We start from the raw sequence: 21,610 nt of genomic DNA on the forward strand, positions 1-21,610 counted from the left end.
TATCGCGTCCTGGGTTATTTCAGGCCTTGCCTGCCTAAGTGTTCTCAGAGGACGGGGAGCTCAGCTGGCCTCTTTTCTCCGTGAACAGTCCTGATGAACCAGCCCTTCTTCTCTTTGGGTTAGATTGCCTAGACCTTTTGCATTCGGGTTCCTGCTTTGTACATCAGATCAATGGCTCAAAGTAATCTGGATTCCATTAAACCATTTCCTACAGCCAGACTGTGAAGCCACTCAATAAGTAAGCAGCCCCAGAGGTGGTTCCTCCCAAATACATCTGCTTTTCTTTCTCCTGAACTTAAAATTAAAGATGTGAAAAAAGTGAAATCAAGTGGAAATTGACATTATGAAGTCCACTGTCATCACCTTTCATCCCAGCATCAATTTCTACCACCTCTGACACAGCTCCAAAAATTGCATCAGGAATTTCAATCTTCAAGCTTGAAATTTACATATTTATTCTAACTCAAAAACACAGCACCTGTCTACCATATCAGTGCCTCCCGGTGTGGCTTGACAAAACTCGTAGAAAGCGGTAAAGATTAACTTTTTAGACTCTCGGTGAGCCTTTTCTACTTGGAAAGGACCATCCATCTCATTGAATCCTGCCTGCTTTTTATGTATGAGAAACTGAGAACCAAAGAAGGGGAGATGATTGGTCAGCGTTTAAGAACTATTTCATGTCTGCTGACCCTGCCCAGCATGTCTAATGGCAGTGCCTTGCTTACACCACAGCACCTCATTTCTGACCGGGGCCCATCACTCCCGCTGTCTTTGTTCATTTCAGGCTGTCAGCCAGTTATTTTCACTTCCCTTAGAAAGGATGGGTCTTTTATCTGAAGTACTTCATTAACTTTTTTTTCTTTGTTAAAGGTTGCCAAGCTTACTCACGCTATTTCCATTTTTACTGAAGGCATCTTAATGATGAAGACAACTTTGGTTGGCATCATCAAGGTAACGGCTTTGATACTCATCCATGTGGCCTTGTAGTAATAAGACTCTTAGTTTGGATCACCAGGGTGTTTCTCCCATGGGGAACAGGGAAGGCGATTGTCATCTTGGGTCCCTTACTATTTCACATGCAGCTCTCCATCTTCATTTTACTCGTTTGTTGATGGAGGAAGGGAGAGCATTATAATCCTGATTTTTCATCATGCCCAAGAGTTACTTAAATCTAAGAAAAATCCATTTTATTGAATTTTTTTATCAAAAAAAATTTTTTATCATTTATTTTGAGACCGAGAGAGTGGGGAAGGGGCAGAGAGAGAGGGTGAGAGAGAGAATCCCAAACAGGCTCCGCACTGTCAGTCCAGAGCCCCATTCGGGGCTTGAACTCACAAACCATGAGATCATAACCTGAGCCAAAGTTGGATGCTTAACCCGCTGAACCACCCAGGTGCCACTTATTGAATTTTTGTAACAATGAAACAAAATAGTTCGTTTCCCTTTGGCCAAACAGCTGGCTCACTCTCTCCCACCCTTCTTTCCTTTTAGTATTTTTATATTGCATCTCAGGTGCAGAGAGCTGAGCTGATCCTAACCCATCGTCATTGTCTGGCCATTGTCCTCACTGATGTGTGCTCGTTCCTCTCTTCATCCTTTCTTTCTCATCTGGACACCCATTCCCATTTCCATCCCCAATAACACCCTCTCTATGTGTTTGATTTCTGCCCCTAAAGAGGCAAGTAATCCCGTATTTTAAACATGAGGTGTTACTTTATGGGTACATCTGTTTGATTTGTCTACATCATATTGTACTCTAAGGCTCATTCTTTTTTCCAACTCTTCTCACTAGTTACTGCTTTTGAAATTTGTTTGTATTGCTGTGGGTTGGGCAGTTGGTTACTTCTTACTGCTGTGTAGAATTATACATTTTACTTAACCATTCCCCAAGACCCAGACACTATGTTGTTGTCATTTTCACTCCAACGCTCCCCATTATCATGAGCATCTCTGAACATGTCCCTGCTGTAGGGCCTGTGTCTGAAATCTGCCTCCCCAGGTCTGGGTCACTAGGTCTTAGGGTGTACTTATACTTAATTTCTCTAAGTACTGCCAGATTGCCTTCTGAAATGACTGTTTCTCTGGTGTCTGTCCACATTTTTGACAATATGTGTTACTATCTATGTTTTAGTTTTTGCTCCCCAAAGAGTATAAAGTGTTATCTCCATACTATTTTAATTTGTAATCCTATGATGACTAGAGATGTGCCCATTCATAGAATTCATGGTGCTTGTATTTCTTTTTCATTTATCAGACATCAGTAGAATCTATATATTTCTGATTTTTATTTTAAAAAATGTGTGTCTATTGAATTGCCAGATTAACACTTATGTTAATAAAATCCAAGAAAACCTAAATAGAAATGAAACTTTAGTGTATGGTTTCTGGATGTGTGCTGAAATACCATTGTACTCCTAGAATATTCACAGAACCCACTGAACATCCTTTAGACCTGATGCCAGTTTAATTCAGTTGATATGCAAAGAGTATACATGGAGGTAGTCACTTCTTACTAATCCATAAAGTGGTGATAAATCCTGGGACCAGATTAAGCATCTTACATGCAAAATGACCAGTACAGAAAAGGTATAATACCTCATAATCAACAATAATTATCAAAAGAGAACCTGCTTACGAAAAAGGCAGATCTTTTGCTACAGTCTTTCAGATGAGAGCCAGGGAGAATATCATCTTGACCATATTCAACCCAGTAGACTTTCTAACAGTCTAACAGTTCAGCTTTCGGTAACAGATCCGGCCCTCACAAGTCTTCAGCCAACTAATGTTAAGCATCTATTTCAGACATTTATAAAATGTGTAAGTGTCCTTTAATCCATATGACGTAAAACAAGTGAGATATACACAGAGATGTATGTATAGATGTTCATTGTCAGAGGTAGCCATACAAAAAAAGAATAGAAATAATCTAAGCATTTATCAGTGAGAGAATGGCTGAATATATCATGGTGTGTTCCTACTGGAGATTGTTTGGCTGCCGTTCAAAAAGCTTTTACCACTCGGGGCGCCTGGGTGGTTAGCCTCTGACTTCGGCTCAGGCCATGATCTCACAGTTCGTGGGTTTGAGCCCCGCATCAGGCTCTGTGCTGACAGCTCAGAGCCTGGAGCCTGCTTCGGATTCTGGGTCTCCCTCTCTCTCTGCCCCTCCCCCACTCACACTCTGTCTCTGTCTCTCAAAAAGAAATAAAAGTTAAAAAAAGCTTTTACCACCAAAAGATTTCTAAAATTTAAAGTGGAAAAAGCAAATTGCAGAACAGTGTGTGTGTGTGTGTGTGTGTGTGTATACATACGTATTATGGTCCCATTTAGACTTTTTAAATTAACTATGTATTGAGGACAATATTTATGTGTAGAAATTAATAGAGAAAGGTCTGGAGGATCCATGTGAAAAGGGTTAACTGTTATTAACTTCAGAGGAGGGGATAGAAATGTGAGGGAAGGGGCTGTGTGCAAGGGGCATTCTCTAAGCTGCAAGCACTCTATAGATTGGTGAAAGGTTTAGAAAAATTGGAAGGACCATTTAAGACCTTTATTTTCTTGAAAACAGTTAATTCTTTTTCACTAAATCTGTTTTTTTTTTAATAAAGAATCTTTTTTTAAAAAAAAAATTTTTTTTTAACGTTTTTTTTAATTTATTTTTGAGACCGAGAGAGACAGAGCATGAATGGGGAAGGGGCAGAGAGAGAGGGAGACACCGAATCAGAAGCAGGCTCCAGGTTCCGAGCCGTCAGCCCAGAGCCTGACGCGGGGCTTGAACTCACGGACCGCGAGATCGTGACCTGAGCTGAAGTCGGACGCTTAACCGACTGAGCCACCCGGGCGCCCCAAGAATCTTTTTTTTTAATGTTTATTTATTTTGAGAGAGAGAGCATGCACATGTGTGTGCATGTATGCGAGTGGCAGGGGGGGCAGAGACACAGAGAGAGAGAGACAGAGAGAGAGAATATCTCAAGCAGGCTTGGTGCCATCAATGCAGAGCTGATCTCAGAGCCTGAACTCACAAACCATGAGATTGTGACCTGAGCTGAAATCAACACTTGGATGCTCAACCGACTGAGCCACCCAGGTGCCCCTCACTAAATCTGTTCTTTATAAGGAGTATTTCTTTGGAAATGTCATGTTACTTCTTTGATTTCTTTTTCCTCATTGATTATATCTAGTTATAATTTACCTTTGTATTGTGAAATAGGGCACAAATACTGAAAGCTGTAGATCCGTTTACATAGTTTAATGGGTTATTACAACCACCACCCAAGCCAAGAAATATAATTTCCCAGCCCCTACCCCAGGATCCTCCTCATGTGCCCTGACCTAATCCTAGTCTCTCCATTTAGAGTTTTATTATCTAAAGTCAATCTGTGGACACTACATTTAAAAAAAAATACATTCTGTCTTTTAAGTCTTCAGGTTTCTCCTCCATTCTTTTCCTTTCTCACAGTTTATCTGGTCAGGAACCCACAGCCTCTGACTTGTTGTTTGTCCGAAGTCTGGCTTTTGCTGATGGTATAGTCATGGTGTAGCTCAGCATGTTTCCCTGGCTCTTGTATTTTGTGTAACTTTCATTGCAATTGCCATTCTTAAAGTTTAAATATAATCAAACCCAGATGGAACCCATCCGTTTGTCTTTATGACTTTTAAAAGTAATGGTACTTTGCAAATTAAAAATATAAGAAACAAGTTGCAGGGAATTTCAAGGGATTATGTTAAAACTATTTGATGTTTTCTGGATTTGACAGGAGACTGTCTTTTAGGAAATAATGGATGCTTTCTCATTATAGAAAAAAGAACCAGCAAAATCAGCTTATAGAGGTAGATAGCAGATTTGCCTTCCTGTTTTATCTCCCTAACTACAAACAGCATTCCAAGAATGCTGGAAGAAAAGAGAATTGTTAAGTCTGTCCAACCCCAAGTTTGAGCTTGCTCATGTGGATGTAGGTGGTGCCTGGAAGAAAGGCAAGGCCAGGTCGTTCATTCCCCTCTGCTCCTGGTGAGAAGAAAAGGCACTTTTTACTTTTAATGAAATGATTAAAATGAGAGAGGCACTTTAAAATTCTTCATACCCACCATCTTTGGGATGTCATGTTGTAAAATTACCATCATGAATTTTACAGAGGCCAGCCGAGTCCTAAAGAGGTGACAGGTTCCACAATTCTGTCCAAGCTGCACAAGATCAAAGAGACGGGAAAGGAGAAAAGTCCCAATCATTGGGAAATGGGGTGGGAAAGTGCTTCCCTGCAGATTCCAGAAACTGTCTTTCCTTTGGATTTCGTCATGGCTGAACTTTTCCTCACGGCCATTTATTGCTTTTTGATTTGCACGTAGGTGGATCCAAAACAGTTGCTGGAAGATGGAATAAGAAAGGAGCTAGTTAAACGTGTTGCTTTTGCTCTTCATAAGGGACTGATCTTCAACCCCCGAGCCAAGGTACCAGATGACCAAGTGGGTCTGTCCTTTCTCTCTGCCCAGCTTGGAGAACTATTGTGAACAACACCTTTCCTCCTAACACATACCTGATATATGATGGTCAGTGCAATACACTGATGTGTTTTTTGATCCTATGTTGTAATCCTTTCTTATGATAAGAAAATCCTTACCAAAACCAGCCCTTTCCTTCACTTGTTAATCCCCCAATTTAAGAATTGAACGGATATCTGTGATTCAGGGTCACTTCTTAAAAGAATTTCTTAACCCTAAAGCAGATCGGGACTATAAAGCCTGTAATTTTTTTTTTTTTTTTAATTTTTTTGAATGTTTATTATTTGAGAGAGAGACAGAGACAGAGAGCAAGCAGGGGAGGGGCAGAGAGAGAGGGAGACACAGAATCCGAAGCAGGCTCCAGGCCCTGAGCTGTCAGCACAGAGCCTGATGCGGGGCTCGAACCCACAGACCACAAGATCATGACCTGAGCTGAAGTCAGCACCCAACCGACTGAGCCACTGAGGTGCCCCTGGCCTGTAATTTTTTATTTGCCTTGACCTAATAGATCATTTTTCTCAGGAGGAAAACAAAAATGGGCCTAGAACTTGTATCTAGGGTTCTTTTCACTCCAGTAAATTCAATTTAAAATATTTTAAGTATTTGAAGGTTGGATGTATTCATCAAATGACCATGAGAGAAATCATCAACGTTCATTTTCCATATTCTTTTGTGTGAGACTCCCCTCCCAAATGAATGAAACCTCTTCTTTGCTGAATGTCTGACATAAGTTGCCACTCATGCTGGATGAGGTAGGAAATGGGTATTTCCCCAAAGCTCTCTTAAACTCTCACTGTGTTTTAAAGAGGGGTCTTATTTAAAGTCTAATGTAGATATTAGTGGTTGACAGTCTACCCCAGTGTAATAGATTTGTGTTTCCTCTTTTGCACAGCCAAGTGAGTTGATGCCCAAGCTGAAAGAGTTGGGGGCTACCATGGATGGATTCCATCGCTCTTTTGAGTACATACAGGACTATGTCAACATTTATGGTCTGAAGATTTGGCAGGAAGAAGTTTCTCGTATTATAAATTATAATGTGGAACAAGAGTGTAATAACTTCTTAAGAACAAAGGTATCTAATTAAACTTTAAAATTCTGGACCATATTTGTTATTCAGACATTTAAAATACATGCCCTGAACCTCAGAAATAGCAATAAGAAAATTTATTTAAATAGTTACTAAAAATCGGTTAGCATTAGATAGTCACAGATCCCTTCAGAGTACATTCAGGAGCCGTGAGGGTTCCAGAAAAGTTTATAGGACACCTGACCTCCAAGAGTTTACCGTCCTAAGGAGGAGGGAGATGTAATTAAATGGCCACAGAATGAAGCTGTTGTAAATGTCATAACTCCCGTGATCAAGAGTTCAGAAGGCTTGATCAAGGAGTTCAGTTGGCCTGATCGGAGTATGCACATAACAGCAGAATTGCTGGGTCATGTGGCAGTTCTATGTTTACCTTACGGATGAACCACCAGACCATTTTCCACAGCACCTGCAGCATTTTTCATTCTTTCCAGCAGCATCTGAGGGTTCTCATTACTCCATATCCTTGCCAACGCTTCTTGTTTTGCTTTTTTAAAAAAATTCTAGACGTCCCCGTAGGGGTGAAAGGGTATCTCATTGTGGTTTTGATTTGCATTTCCCTGGTGGCTAATGATGTTGGGCATCTTTTCATGTGCTCATTCACCACTTGGATGTCTTCTTTGGGGAAATGTCTACTGAAGTCCTTTGCCTATTTTTTAATTGGGTCGTTTGAACACCAGATTCTTAAGTGTCATGGCTGAGAAGTTTGATTTTTAGTCAGTAGTTGACAAGGAGTAAGTTTTTGATTAGGGAACTGACGTGATTCACGTGACATTTTTGAAGGATTAAGCATCTTCCAGCCTTGTGATATTTTGGAATCTTATCATCATGTCGATGCATGTTAACCTAGAAGACAAAAAGCCAGAAATTCCCATCTCTCTTCTAACTTCTCCTCAGTCACTTCACTTTTCACAAATATTTCTTCTTTTATAAATGTTACATGTAGCATTTCTCGGGGGCTATTACCCCAGTTTTAAGTTTTTTTCTTCAAAACCAAGGAGCATTTATTGTCACTGTTTATGCAACATCATATTTGTAAAACTAGGTAGAAAGAGAATAACTGGTTATCTTATCAAAGACGTACGGTTGACCCTTGAGGTGCACGGATTTAAGCTGCATGGGTTCATTTCGAGCTGCAGGGGTCCATTTATACACTGGTTTTTCCCCAATAGATACAGTACAGTACTGTAAAATGTATTTTCTCTTCCTTATGATTTTCTTAACATTTTTCTCTAGCTTATGTTGTACAAATACAACGTATAATCCATTTAACATACAAAATATATGGTAATGGACTATGTTATTGATAAGGCTTTTCTGGTCAACTGTAGGCTATTAGTAGTTAAGTGTTAGGTGACTCAAAAGTTGTATGTGGATTTTCAACCTTGTGTGGGTCAGCGCCCTAGCCCCTGTGTTGTTCAAGGGCCCACTGTACTAAATGTTCATGGTTTTGTTTTGTTTTGTTTTGTTTTGTTTCTAGATTCAGGACTGGCAGAGTATGTACCAGTCTACTCATATCCCAATACCAAAGTTTACCCCTGTGGACGAGTCTGTAACATTTATTGGTCGACTCTGCAGAGAAATCTTGAGGATCACAGACCCAAAGTAGGTGTATCTAAATTCCACTGGGCCTTGAACACTGTGGACAATAGAAGTCTCTGAACATCTTCCTCAAATCACACCCTTGTTCCTACCACACTTGGATCCGTTCTAGTGGGTTTATTAGAGTCACTTTTTTTGAGACTGGGTATTTTCTGCAGTGGGACTAAGGAGACCCCAGACCAAGGAAATGGAGATCAAAATAACTTTCAGGTCTGTTCAGCCACCTGTTAGTTTTATGTTCTTCTCACTTTCCAACTAACTTTCTACTCACTTGGGCCTGCAGACTCCCTAGTATGTTAAAACTTTTTTTATTACGGATTTGCTCATCTGTACCTGTAACTGTGGCACACTCCTCCATTCCAGCCACCAGGTCTTACATTTATCAGACCCTGACCTTTGGAGATTACCCCCACACCCACGCACTTGTGTAACATTTACCTTGTACACACTTTTCAGCACATTGTACGCATCCCTGATACTCGTTACAGCCATCTCTGACATAGGCATTGTTATTCTTCCCATGTTAAAGGGAAGTAACTGAGGCTTAGTAAAGCTAAGTCACTTGCCCAAGATCTGGGTCTAAATGGTAGATCCAGAATACACACCAGCCCTCTGACTCCAGGGCCCAGCTCTTAAGTGCCGTGCTGTTAAGGGCAGGCTGCATAGCTTTGCGTACAGTGGATCACAGTTTATATACACAGTCACATGAGTGAACATCTCCTGTGGTCAAAATCACCCTTAAGAATATTTTAGGTGGGCACCATGGGAGACCCTTGCACACTCCTTCCCTCATTACGTCTCATTTTCCTTCTCCTTCTCAGTTGAGCTTCTGATGAGGTAGTCGGTACGAAGCCCAGCTGAAGGAAGGGCCGGCTCGCGTTTTCTGTGTCCTGTCTACCCCTGTGCACATGCTCACTGAGTAGAATGGTTGGTGGGATTACCCAGGAAAAGAGGACTTCTCTTCTTTCTCTGTCCAGCTGGGCATGCATAGTTGAATTTGTGTAAGCTAAATGGCCTTATGACATGTCTCCTTTGTACAGCCTTCAAATTCTGGCTTATTTTATCTCTTCAAAAGTTATGCACTTGGCACACTATATGTAAACTTCTTCCAAAAGTTACAGCATAAATGAACTTTGTCTGTGACTCATGGGCCAAAAGGAGTAAATGATCAAAAACATTTTGTAACACCTGCTTTCTGGGTACCCATGGGTGGGTCACCGAAGCCCTTCTAGAAGACTATCCACCTAATGCCATGTTAAGACTTGTAGGAAGGATTAAGCATGCTTGGGATTTCCATGTCATGTTATTGGCTTACTCATCGACATGGGGAGCCTCTCAAGTGACACATTCAGAGTGCCAGCCCTGGGTGATCGAATCAGGACTCTTCGAAGCCTTAAAGTAGGATGCAGTTCTGGAAGTCTTGTTCTTCCCATTTACTTCCAAATGTAAGCTTCCTTCGCTCCCGTGCCTCATTTCTTAAAGATGTGTCCTTAAAGATGTGTCTTAGAACTGGGGGCGTGTCGTCTGTGGAGTTTACTGGAATTTCAGAGGCTGGGCTTCCACCCCAGACCTGCTGAGTCAAACCCCAGGAATGGGCTCTGGGCACGTATTTTTAAGCGATTGAAGGTCCCCGTGCCAGCACTTGAGAACAGGAAGATGGTGGTTAAGGATATGGTGTTGGAATCAGGCCTCGCTCTGTTGTGTCGTCTGTAAAACAAGGGTCACACAGCTTATGTGTTGCAGAGCCATGACGACAATGACCCCGAAGAGCACAGAACCTGACGCCGAGGAAGTGCTCAGTAAATACCATTGGTTGTTAGCATTGCCGTCCGCGCACTCCTGAGTCTAAAAGGAATCATTGGTTGGTGACCAGAACTGGGAGGAGAGACGAAAGGTCTTTGTTGCCATAGCCACAGATGCTTGATAGGGCAGCAGGATTCAAAGTTCTTTTCTTATCAAAGTGGAAATGACACGAGCCTCTTACATCCCGATCTTTGGGAGTTTAAGGAATGACGCCGTGGAGCGAAAACTGGGCACTAATGCCTTCCAGCCTGACAGCCAAATCCGACCTTGGCCTCTCCGCTCAGCTCCAAACAACAGTCCAACTCAGTGGAAATGAATTAGTCCAAGCGGTGACCTGGCATAGGGCAGGAAACGGTGATTTCACTGAATTTTGCCTTCCTGGCCCATTGGGCATTCACCATGAGATACACTGGGTGCCTGGACGCAGACGTTATTAAACGAATCACGTCATGTCATCCCTTATATCTGGTGCCCAAATCCTGTTACGTCTCCCATCTCCTCAGGATGACCTCTGAGCTGCTTTTGGGTTTTGAGTTTTTTGTCTTTCTTTTAGAATGACATGTCACATTGACCAGCTGAACACTTGGTATGATATGAAGACTCACCAAGAAGTGACCAGCAGCCGGCTCTTCTCAGAAATCCAGACCACCTTGGGGACTTTCGGTCTGAACGGATTAGACAGGCTTCTGTGCTTTATGATTGTCAAAGAGCTACAGGTGAGCCTTTCGGCCTTCATGCATGGTTCCTGCTACCCTGGGAGAGATTTAACTTTTCTTTCATGCTTTCCTATCCTGACACGAGGCACACACATACATGCTTCTTGTCAGGTAGATAAGAAATGAGAATAAACTAGAATTTCCTTGGCCAACACGGTAGTTTTTTGGGTGGACCGGTTTTGGGAGTTTCATGTGAGGAAGTTGAGACTCTCTTTGAAACCAACAACTCCTCCGAGCAAGGGGTATTTCTAACAGGACCTAGAAGTTGCCGTTTCCCTGTCACCCTTTATAACATTTTATGACTTAGCCCAGGCTGTGTTCCATATACATTTGAGTTCATTGGAGTGTTGTTCATTTTGTTCATCATGTTTGGTTCTTCCGTTGTGTCTTCGTGTTTTAGAATTTCCTCAGTATGTTTCAGAAAATTATCCTGAGAGACAGAACTGTGCAGGATACCTTGAAAACCCTAATGAATGCTGTCAGCCCCCTAAAAAGCATAGTGGGTAAGTGTTCTGAAACCAGTCTGAGATGGAGGTAACACTAGCTTTTCCAGATTCACTAAATAGAAAATTTTATTTTCACCTTTCAGCAAATTCGAATAAGATTTATCTTTCCGCCATTGCCAAAACACAGAAGATTTGGACAGCTTATCTCGAGGCTATAATGAAGGTATGTCATGGGAGAGAGGGTGATCATCAGTACTGTATTTTTTCAACTATTATCTTCTTATAACTTTGTCACCCAAAGGGAGCTACTCTTCTTTCTTGCGTCATCAAAGCAAAAATGCAACACTTCAGTGTATCATTATTTCTAAGTTCATTTGTCCTTTATCTTCCTTTCTGGGCTGTTCTCGAGTATGTTTTCATTTATGTGGCCCATCGTTTTGCTTAACCTGAAGAAAGCAGTTACTTTCTGGAATGACCTGGAACAAGAAGTGCTTTCACACTAGGAGATGGAAACTTCCTCCCTCAGGGGTGGTCTGTCCTGAGGTGTGACAGGTTTATTTACGGAGCGGCTCTGTCAGTGTCCAGCCCTGGTCCTCTCCAAGTAGGTGCTAGAACAGGACATTGGCCTCTCTCCCCTCTTGTGTCCGCACAGATGTTACACAGCCAAGTTCTCTAGGACACAGGTTATCCTTACACCCTGCAGAGAACACCGGGTCTTTGGAAACGAGTAAGAAAGTGAGGTGAAGAGATTAACATGGCGGATGGAAATGCAAGTCCACTTTAGGAGTCGCTCATCTGTGCTCCTGCCTTCACGCTGTGGCATTGGCTTTGCGTGTTCCGCGCGTCTTTCTCTCATCACGTGATGATCCAAGACCTTCAGCAGCGCTTTGTCGAACACTCATGTGCAAATCATTGTCACGTGCTACGAGACAGAGTTGAAGGAAACACTAGCTGCCCCCCTCAGAAAGCCTACGTACTGTCTCGTAGGAAAGAGGAGGTTTCCTGGTGGAAAACCAATCCGTGGTTACAGACATCACCTACCACAGGAAAAGTGTAGGCTGCTGTGGGAATTTGCGGAAGTTCCATTCTCTTGTTCCCAATTCTGTTAGTTGTTCGTTGAGACAGTACTCGTGGTGCCTCAGCCAAATTCACAATATATTTCCCATAATTGCAGTGAAAAAAAATGTGTTTTAATTTGGAAACTTAGATTAAGTAACACACAGAGCCTCTGGCTCTGCTGGATGTCCTCTTGTTCCATGTCTGGACGTCCCTTAGCCGCGTGATTTCCAGGTATTGAGAGCTTCTCAGGCTAAGTTTCTAATTGCTGGAAAGCTTTCAGGAGGAATGGAGAATTACCTGAGGTCGGACAGGCCTGAGTCTCACCTCTGTGGGAGGCTGAGGGAGGTTGCAGGGATGCGTCAGAGAGGTTCCCTAGTGGCTCTTACAGACCTCTGTGAGTCGTAAGTGCTGATCCTTCAGTAATCACCCAAGTATTTCGGCAAGTCAGTGCTCTTTACATAAAGCCCTCAAAGGACCAATTTGTCCTTTTGTCTTTTGCTGATCTGGAACAGTGATGGAGATATTTGCACTGTTTGCTGGTAGCCATTGGCCCCACGTAGGTACTGAGCGCTTAAGACATGGCTTGTGGGAGTGAGGAACTGAATTTTAAATTTTATTCACTTAAATCCATTTAAATTGAAATAGCCGTATGCGGTTGTGGCTGCCCTATCCGTGCAACTCTAGAGAAACGGAGAAAGATGACAACCCAAAGATCTCTCTAGATAGGTAGATAGCATCACCTCCCAGCCTCCTTAGTCTCTCCAGAATCTTCTTAAAGGCTTGTAGTCGGTGAGCACCGAAGAGAAAATGTTGGTCACTGAGATTCAATATTTAAATAAGAGTAAGTTAGGTTAAACTGCCTTTACTTCTGTTTCCATTTCTAGATTGGTATTTTCAAGGGAATCCTGGACATAGAGTAGAATTAAGAGGGAATTACGTGGCAGAGCAGGGGTGGGGGGGGGCACCTGGGTGGCTCAGTCGGTTAAACATCCAACTTCGGCTCAGGTCATGATTTCATGGTTCGTGAGTTCGAGCCTCATTTCAGACTTTGTGCTGACAGCTCAGAGCCTGGAGCCTGCTTTAGATTCTGTGTTCCCATCTCTCTCTGCACCTCCCCTGCTCACACTCTCTCGTTCTCTCTGTCAACAATAAGCATGAAAAAGAAGGAATTACATGGGGCAGATCAAAGTTGAAAGGACATTTTTGAGTGGCCTGATGGGAACCCACTGTCTTCTTGGCCTTGCCCTATTCTAATTTTCAAATAATAGTATTTTTCTATTTCTAAAGGTTTCTTATAAAAACATTTTTTGGATTTTATTTTTTTCATGTAAGTAGAATAATAATCTAGTAAGAATAGTGGCCAAAAGTAATACATCTGAGGCCATTTAACGCTTTTAACTGTTACGAGCTCCATTTATCTAAATATCTTTTCTTTGCTCTTCGGGAAGGCCCCTCTTTTTTTCTTAACCTTTCTCTGCTGCCAACCACTCAGAGGAAATGTGTCTATTCCTCCCTCACCGTTGCTAACATTATAAAACACCTTCCCCCTATTCCTCCTCCTCTCTCTCTCTCTTGCTAATCTTTTGGGGATAGCTTCCCTAGAACAGAAAAGAAGGAATTCACTGGCACAGAAAGTTACAGTCTACTTTTGACTTCCTGATGCCAACAACTGGGACTTTGTTGGAATGATGTGAACTCCGCCCCAGACCTGACCAGAGGTACTTTCCCGTCACCTGGCAGGGGTCCTAGACGTCTCCGCGTATCGCTTATGCTCATCACTGCTCGGAAATTACATGCTTGATCCACCACGCTAACATAATTCTGTATCACAGATCTCTTCTTTGAATAGTTTGAGAATTACACTTGGTTACAACTGGCTGCCATTGTTATCCTTTATGTTTTATTTTGCACATTTAAAAGAATTATTCTGGGGCGCCTGGGTGGCTCAGTCACCTCAGCGTCTGACTTCAGTTCAGGTCAGGATCTTAAAGGTTTGCGGGTTTGAGCCCCACGTTGGGCTCTGTGCTGACAGCTTGGAGCCTGGAGCCTGCTTCGGATTCTGTGTCTCCCTCTCTCTGCCATCCCCTGCTCATGCTCTGTCTCTGTCTCTTAAAAAATAAATAATAAACATTAAAAAGAAAAAAAAAGAATTATTCTTGGACTGTGTCAGTAGGCTTCCCCAGATTCCCAGAGAGGTCCAGGATACCAAAAAAAATGGTTAGGAACCCATGGATGAGGGCTTATCATTGTTAGAAGGGACTTTTTGGAAAATTTATGTCAGTTATTTTATAACCCAGAAGATTATGTGAACTGTAATCCTAGGTGACGCAGATAGGTTTATATTCACCAAGTTTTAGGATAACGGAGTACAATGGCATCCTTAGGACTCCAGAAAGTTCAGTTTAGGACAAATAAAGGAAGGAGGGCTTCTCATTCGCAGCTACTAAGCTTGGAGAACTTATTGCAAAAGGTCGTTAATAGAGCTTCAATACAGACACCTTTTTGATACATGAACAACGGAACGTTAATGGGTCACTTTGTAAAATATCGGACTTTGGGGATATTTGAGGTTGGCGTATAGGCATCTGTCCACACGTCCCTTGCAGGGTTCCTTATGCTCCGTCAAGGATGACACTGGTCTTCACCGGGGAGCCAGTCCAGGAGATCCTGAGATTTTCCTGTGGAATGTTGTCATCCTTCCAGTCAAAACTTGTTGTCTTTGTGTTGCCTCCTTGCCGTCCCTTTGCAGCGTGGCGTGTTCCACCTGTTCTTCCTCTTCCTCGTTCACAGGTGGGGCAGATGCAGATTCTGAGACAGCAGATTGCCAACGAGTTAAATTATTCTTGTCGGTTTGACTCCAAACATCTGGCAGCTGCTCTGGAGAATCTCAATAAGTAAGTGCCGGCGTTGGAAACAGCCATCCGTGGGCCCGGATTGTTCGTTATCGGTTAGCGCCCCAGTTTCTTCAGTACGTACTCTTTTACGTTCTTTTGGGGTAAGGAGGCCGTCTGCACCTATGGCCTTCCTTCCCAGGGAAGACAGAATCGAACCCGTCTTTGTAAGCCTCCTCCCTCAGTCTTGTCTCTTGGTCTCAGTCTCTTTCTCTCTCTCTCTCTCTCTTACTCGCTATTGATGGATTTCATTTATTCAGCCAACGTTTACTGATCACTTAGTACACATCAGACCTTGTGCTAAATACTTGCACACTTTGAGAAAGCAGTTATTACCAAATGCACAGCTGGATCTCCACAGGACTAGGTCACTGATCATCCGGAGGGCAGTTAGAAGTGTGTTAGTTACCAGCAGTGACCGTGGGCACACATCCCGGAGTGCAGTCACATCCTCCGCCTCACCAGCAACCTGCTCTCGTTTCCAGCCTCTACTTAAAAATAAACATCTGGGGGAGCCTGGATGGCTCAGTTGAGTCGGTTGAGCATCTGACTTGATTTCAGCTCAGGTCATGATCCCAGAGTCGTGGGATAGAGCCCTATGTCAGTCTCTGCACTAAATGTAGAGCCTGCTTGGGATTCTATCTTGGGCTCCCTCTGCCCCTCTCCCCCACTCATGCGTGTGTGCTCTCCATAAAATTAAGACAAACTTTTTTTAAAAATAAATAAATAACTCAGTGCTTTTGACAAAGCAGGTATTGAAAACAGTTCGGTCAGTTCAGAAAAATTGGAACAGTGAGGGTCACCTGGGAGGTTCAGTCAGTTGAGTGGGCCAACTTCGGCTTAGGTCGTGATCTCACAGTTTGTGGGTTCGAGCCCCACATCGTGCTTGTCGCCATCAGCCTGTCAGCACGGAGCCTGCTTCAGATCTTCTGCCCTCCTCTCTCTCTGCCCCTCCCCTGCTCACGCTCTGTCAAACATTAAATAATAAGAAACAAAATTCTTTCTAATCAAAAAAGTTGGAACAGTAAAAGCATTTGATTTGGGTTAACTCCAAAAGATAAAACAATACTAGGTCAAATTTTCCACTTATAACCGGTCACAGGTACAGAAATTGAGAACTAGAAGGATCAAGCCTTCGTTTTACAGATCAGAAAACTGAGGCCCCGAAAGATGATGTCATAGCCCGTACTGACTGCTATACGTGAATTGCGTTCATCGCTGACATTTATCCCTGCTTCGTGTTGTTTTGTGTCTCTCCTCTAGGGCTCTCCTAGCAGACATCGAAGCCCACTATCAAGACCCTTCACTTCCTTACCCCAAAGAAGACAACACACTCTTGTATGAGATCACAGCCTACCTGGAGGCAGCCGGCATCCACAACCCACTGAATAAGGTCAACGATGAAAATAAGGAACAGAGTGGTGGGAGGCGCATGGTACCGAGGGGGATTCGGCCCGGAGAGCAGGTCACTTGCTAAAATATTGGGAGAACCTGGGTTCCAATCCCGGAACCTCCCTTCTCTTAAGCCCTCACTCTCCCTGAGTTTCAATCTCCCACGAGTAACAGGAGAATCACACCTTCCCTGCCTGATAGGGGCCGTGGGAATCGAGAGACACGGTGTTTGCCGCAGTTCCTTGAAAAGTGAGAAGTACTCTGTCTGTGGGAGATCAGTTTTAGGTTTGTCCGGGGTTGGGGATTTGAATTGCTGCTAAATGATGGCATTGATCCTTGATGCCCAAACACGCTTCCCTCCGTGGCTGATAGTAATCACAGCCATCATCTGGGGGCCTCAGACGCTCTTTTGTACTTCTAGTTTCCAGAAACCTCTGAGAGCTGAAAGTCTTTTCACAAGTTGGTGCCAGATCTCATTTGGTGGCAAAACTTGTCCCGAACTAACATGAGGCTGTTTATGCTTCTGTGAATATTCATGTTTTGATGCAGAAATACTGATGACTTCGGTGGTAAGGTGTTACCTACACCCCTTATTACTTCTCTAAAATCTGTAAAATCTATATGATCCCCCCGGGCTTGGATGAAAGATCATGAGCCTGAATAGCAGCTAACATTTTTTTTTTGAGTGCTCACCACGTGCCAAGCACTGCGAACCCCGACCGTGGGTGATGTCACTCCATCTCAGCAGCTCCATGAAACGTGCCGTGGTTGGGTGAGGAACTTGAGGCCGAGAGGCTGATGACCTCACTGGGGCTCCACTGTAGCATATGCGGCAGAGCCAGCCAGTTGGAGCAGAGCTGGGGCTGCTGGCCAGAGTGCCACGCTGCCTCCCAGGGCGGTGAGGGAAGCAGGGAGACAGCGGGATCTGCCCTGACTCTGCCGGCTGCACAAGACCTGGTGGGGGGCAGGGGGGTGGAGACTGCTCTGTGACATTGCACAAGGGAAAGTGAATGACACAGGAGACATTTGCTTGCTTTCTACTTACTTAATACCACTCGCTGGCTGGGTGGATCTTCTTTCCTTCTTTCCTTCTTTCCTTCTGCCCAACCCTTTCCCTCCCTCCCCCCTCCCTCCCTCTGCCCTTCCCTACAGCTCTCCGTTGAATTTGTGCATTTTGCTTTCATCACACTTTCCCCTCTCCGGTTGTTTCTTTTTTTTCTTCTTCTTCTTTTTTTTCATTTTATTTTTTTTATTTTAACTTGTTTTATTTTTTATTTTTTTTAAATTTACATCCAAATTAGTTAGCATCTAGTGCAACAATGATTTCAGGAGTAGATTTCTTAGCGCCCCTCACCCATTTAGCCCATCCCCCCTCTCCCGTGGTTCACGACATTAAGAGGATTCCCGGGGAAAGTAACTGCTATTCTCTAGGCAAAATTGTTCCCTTCCCAGAAGGGCTGATTTTTATATAGGGATTTATGTTTGCAGGGGTCAGTGGCGTTAAATGAAACTCTGAAGGCGGCAAATTAACGGAACCCTCCTAGTTTTAGGTAGTCTGCAGAGCAAAATGAAATAACGTGGAAGCTTCCCGTTTCAAAATGTGCTCTGTGGTATCGCGCACGGTGAAGAGACCATCAATTTTGCTTCCCTTTCTCTTTCCAGATATACATAACAACCAAGCGCCTACCCTATTTTCCAATTGTCAACTTCCTATTTTTGATCGCGCAGTTGCCAAAACTTCAGTACAACAAGAACCTAGGTACCGTATGACATTTTTTGCCATAAGTAACAGTAACAGTGGATTCATACCTAACCAAACAGCTCTTCATACAGAGAATGCTGCGTCACCTACGAGCCCTTTCCTTAGTTCAATGCGTGTTTGTTTTTATTTTTTAATTTTTTTTCAGTGTTTAGTTTTGAGGGAGAGAGAGACAAGAGTGTGTGCAGGGGAGGGGCAGAGAGAGAGGGAGACACAAAATCCGAAGCAGGCTCCAGGCTCCGAGCTGTCAGCACAGAGCCTGATGCGGGGCTCGAACCCACGAGCTGTGAGATCGTGACCTGATCAGTCGGACACTTAACTGACTGAGCCACCCAGGCACCCCTTCATTGTGTGTTTATAAAGTGCATGTCTTTGGGCCTGTGAAATATGATGCTCCTTCGTGATGTGGACAGTGGATTTGCCTTTTTTTTTTTTTTTTTAAGTTTATTTTAAAGTTTATTTATTTTCAGAGAGACAGAGACAGAGCATGAGTTGGGGAGGGGCAGAGAGAGAGGGAGACAGAGAATCCCAAGCAGGCTCCACTGTCAGCATGGGCCCGACATGGGCTCCAACCCACAAAGCCACGAGATCATGACCTGAGTTGAAAGCAAGAGTCGGATGCTTAACGGACTGAGCCACCCAGGTGCCCCTAAGTTTATTTATTTATTTTCAGAGAGAGTGAGGAAGGGACAGAGAGAATGCCAAGCAGGCTCCGCACTGTCAGTGCAGAGCCAGATGTGGGGTTCGAACTCACAAACCATGAGATCATGACCTGAGCCGAAATCAAGAGTCAGACACTTAATTGACTGATCCACCTGGGTCCCCCTACAGTGGATTTACCACGAACTAAGTACGGTCCGCCTTTAATTTCCAAACATTATCCAACCTGTAAAATGTGTGGGATCTTTGCTTCTGTGCTTTCCTTAATGTTGAGGCAGCTGATCATGGTGTGAGAGAAACTTGGTTAATGTTTCCTTCTCACAAGTGTCCTGAGCCTCCCGTGTGTATCGGGAACTGTGGTATGAAAAGTAATGATACGGTGAAGGAGAGAAGACCGACACCAGAATATCGAAACTTTAAGATGTGTATATGATGCCATGTGAAAATACTCGGTACGAGCAACAGCTACCAGGACCTTCCAGTGTGTGTGTCCTGTCCAGGAACATAGCCCGAATTTTTTTGCCATTGGGCACTTTACCTTGAGTATTTTTTATCATCTCTTACTTTTCTAATAGATTCCCAGGTACTTCCTCTGCCTCCAGACTTTGTATCAAAGTGGAGCTTTGTAAAGTCTGCTATAGAGTTCAATTTACTTTAGAAGTATTTTAAGAGCTTTTCTATAAATGTAACTCTATTATTTTTTAACTAGAAGTTCTGAAATGAATTTCTTGCTTGAAGTATTTCTCTTCCTAATTCATAAGCTCTTTTAGGATAAAGATGTGGCGTCTCTTTAAGATTTTTACTCTCTGATTCAAAAATACTCCTTGATCCCAGGCACAGCTCCCGTAACAGTACCTGTCCCTGGCGCAGACTTGCAGAGCACGGTGGCCCCATAAATACTGCTGCAAGAATGAGGAACAGACATGTGTCCGGTTTCTGGCTCTCCCACTGCTCACTTCCCAGGGCTCACCTTGTGACTTTGGCCAAGTTACTTAACCTCTCGGGGCCAACCAGAAACAGTACCTGGCCCGGAGCAAGTGCTCCACTGATGCTAACCCCTTTTCTGTATATCGGTCAAAATCAGGGTAAAGAACCACCCCAAGGTGGATTTAAGAGTTCATCTCAAGACTCCGAGCCACGTTCTCCTTCTGTGGTTCCCTGTTACAACTAAACAAGGATATATGATACTTCTGGGGCACCTGGGTGACTCAGTCGGTTGAGCATCTGACTTTGGCTCAGGTCACCATCTTATGGTTCGTGAGTTTGAGCCCTGCATCCCCCCTCCGCCCCCCCCCCCCCGCCCGCTGCCTCTCTCTCTCTGCCCCTCCCCTGCTCATTCTCTCTCTCAAAATAAATAAAAACTTAAAAAAAAAAAAAAGAATATATGATCCTTTATAGTGATGGATTGTCAGTGCATAAAGATAATCTTGTTTTTATTAAAGACTGTTCACTGGTCTCATTCTTAGGTAGTATTTCTTTCATTGTACAGCTGCTTATAGGAAGTATTCCCTTGAATTCCCAGGTCTCTCAACAAAACAAAACAAATAAAACCTTTAGTGTCCTGGAGATGTATCTCTATCTGACTGCAGTTACTTTCCTGAATTAAACTGACGTGTTAATCTGGGGACCAAAATAATGAAAAAGAGGACTAGGAAGGAACATCCGGGTGTTTGGACCGCAAGAAAACATTTATTTCACCTTGCGAGTGTTGCTCTCGAGACTGATCTAAGAAACCCCTGCCTACCTTGGTCTGTCCTTTAAGGAAGCATCTCCACGGTGCCGCATTCAGAGCGGAAGTTCCTTTTGTGAAGCATCGTGGTCGCTGTGTGCCTGGAAAGGGTTAATTCTCCATGTTCTGACTGCCGTTATTGTCTTGTATGGTAGATCCTTGAGCAAATTCAGAGTTGCCAAGGCCCAGGTTAGGGAAGTCAGGATAACTTGTTTTGGCATCTCTGGGTTAAGTAAGAGAGTTTCCGGTCTTCACAAGAGCCCAGAGATGGGATCTGAAGGTCTGGCCAGTTTAACGCCTTTCTCCAAAGCGCTGGACCATTTTACATCCCACCAGCGTTTGGCAACGTAAGTCGTCTTACTTTTAACTGATCTGTTGGGTGTGTATGGTATCTTGTGGTTTTTAATTTGCCTTCCCCTAATGACTAACGATGCTGCGTGCTTTTTGGCCATTCTTTATATCTTTCTTTGTTAAGCGTTAACGTCTTTTGCCTGTTTTTAAATTAGGTTGATTGCTAGGTTGTAGGAGTTATTTATATTTATGGACTCTTTTTTTTTTTTTTTTTTTTTTTAATCTAAATGGTACCCACTACTCACATGGCTCCATTTCTTTTCTTTTTCTTTTTCTTTTTTAATGTTTATTTTTGAGACAGAGAGAGAGAGAGAGAGAGAATCCAAAGCAGGCTCTGCATGCAGGGCTCCATCCCATGAACCGTGAGATCATGACCTGAGCCAAAGTCAGATGCTTAAGTGACTGAACCCCCCTGGCGAACCCCACCTATTTATTTTCTTACTGGTGACTTTAATGAGCAGAAAATTTTAATACTAATAATGTCCAGTTTATCCATTTGTCCTTTATAATTGTCCTTTTCTGTGTCCGGTCTAAGAAATCTTTGACTAACCCTAAGGTTACGAAGATATTCTCCTATGGTTTTTTTCTAGAAGCTTTGTGGTTTTAACCCTTACTTTGAGGTTTG

General features: G+C 43.3%; 1 protein-coding gene across 2 annotated transcripts in view; it reads left to right on the plus strand.

Annotated features, from left to right (window-relative positions):
* WASHC5 (WASH complex subunit 5) overlaps positions 1-21,610 on the plus strand; it is a 62,376-nt gene that overhangs the window by 32,151 nt on the left and 8,615 nt on the right. For both annotated transcript variants that reach the window (XM_045453698.1, XM_045453699.1), the window contains 10 exons: positions 871-951; positions 5,341-5,442; positions 6,386-6,565; positions 8,058-8,182; positions 10,536-10,698; positions 11,099-11,201; positions 11,288-11,367; positions 14,994-15,097; positions 16,358-16,487; positions 18,149-18,245. In XM_045453698.1, coding sequence (XP_045309654.1) covers positions 871-951; positions 5,341-5,442; positions 6,386-6,565; positions 8,058-8,182; positions 10,536-10,698; positions 11,099-11,201; positions 11,288-11,367; positions 14,994-15,097; positions 16,358-16,487; positions 18,149-18,245 — 1,165 coding nt within the window. The remainder of the gene's footprint in view (positions 1-870; positions 952-5,340; positions 5,443-6,385; positions 6,566-8,057; positions 8,183-10,535; positions 10,699-11,098; positions 11,202-11,287; positions 11,368-14,993; positions 15,098-16,357; positions 16,488-18,148; positions 18,246-21,610) is intronic.

Source organism: Leopardus geoffroyi, chromosome C3 (assembly GCF_018350155.1).
Source record: "Leopardus geoffroyi isolate Oge1 chromosome C3, O.geoffroyi_Oge1_pat1.0, whole genome shotgun sequence".
NCBI classification, from domain to species: domain Eukaryota; kingdom Metazoa; phylum Chordata; class Mammalia; order Carnivora; family Felidae; genus Leopardus; species Leopardus geoffroyi.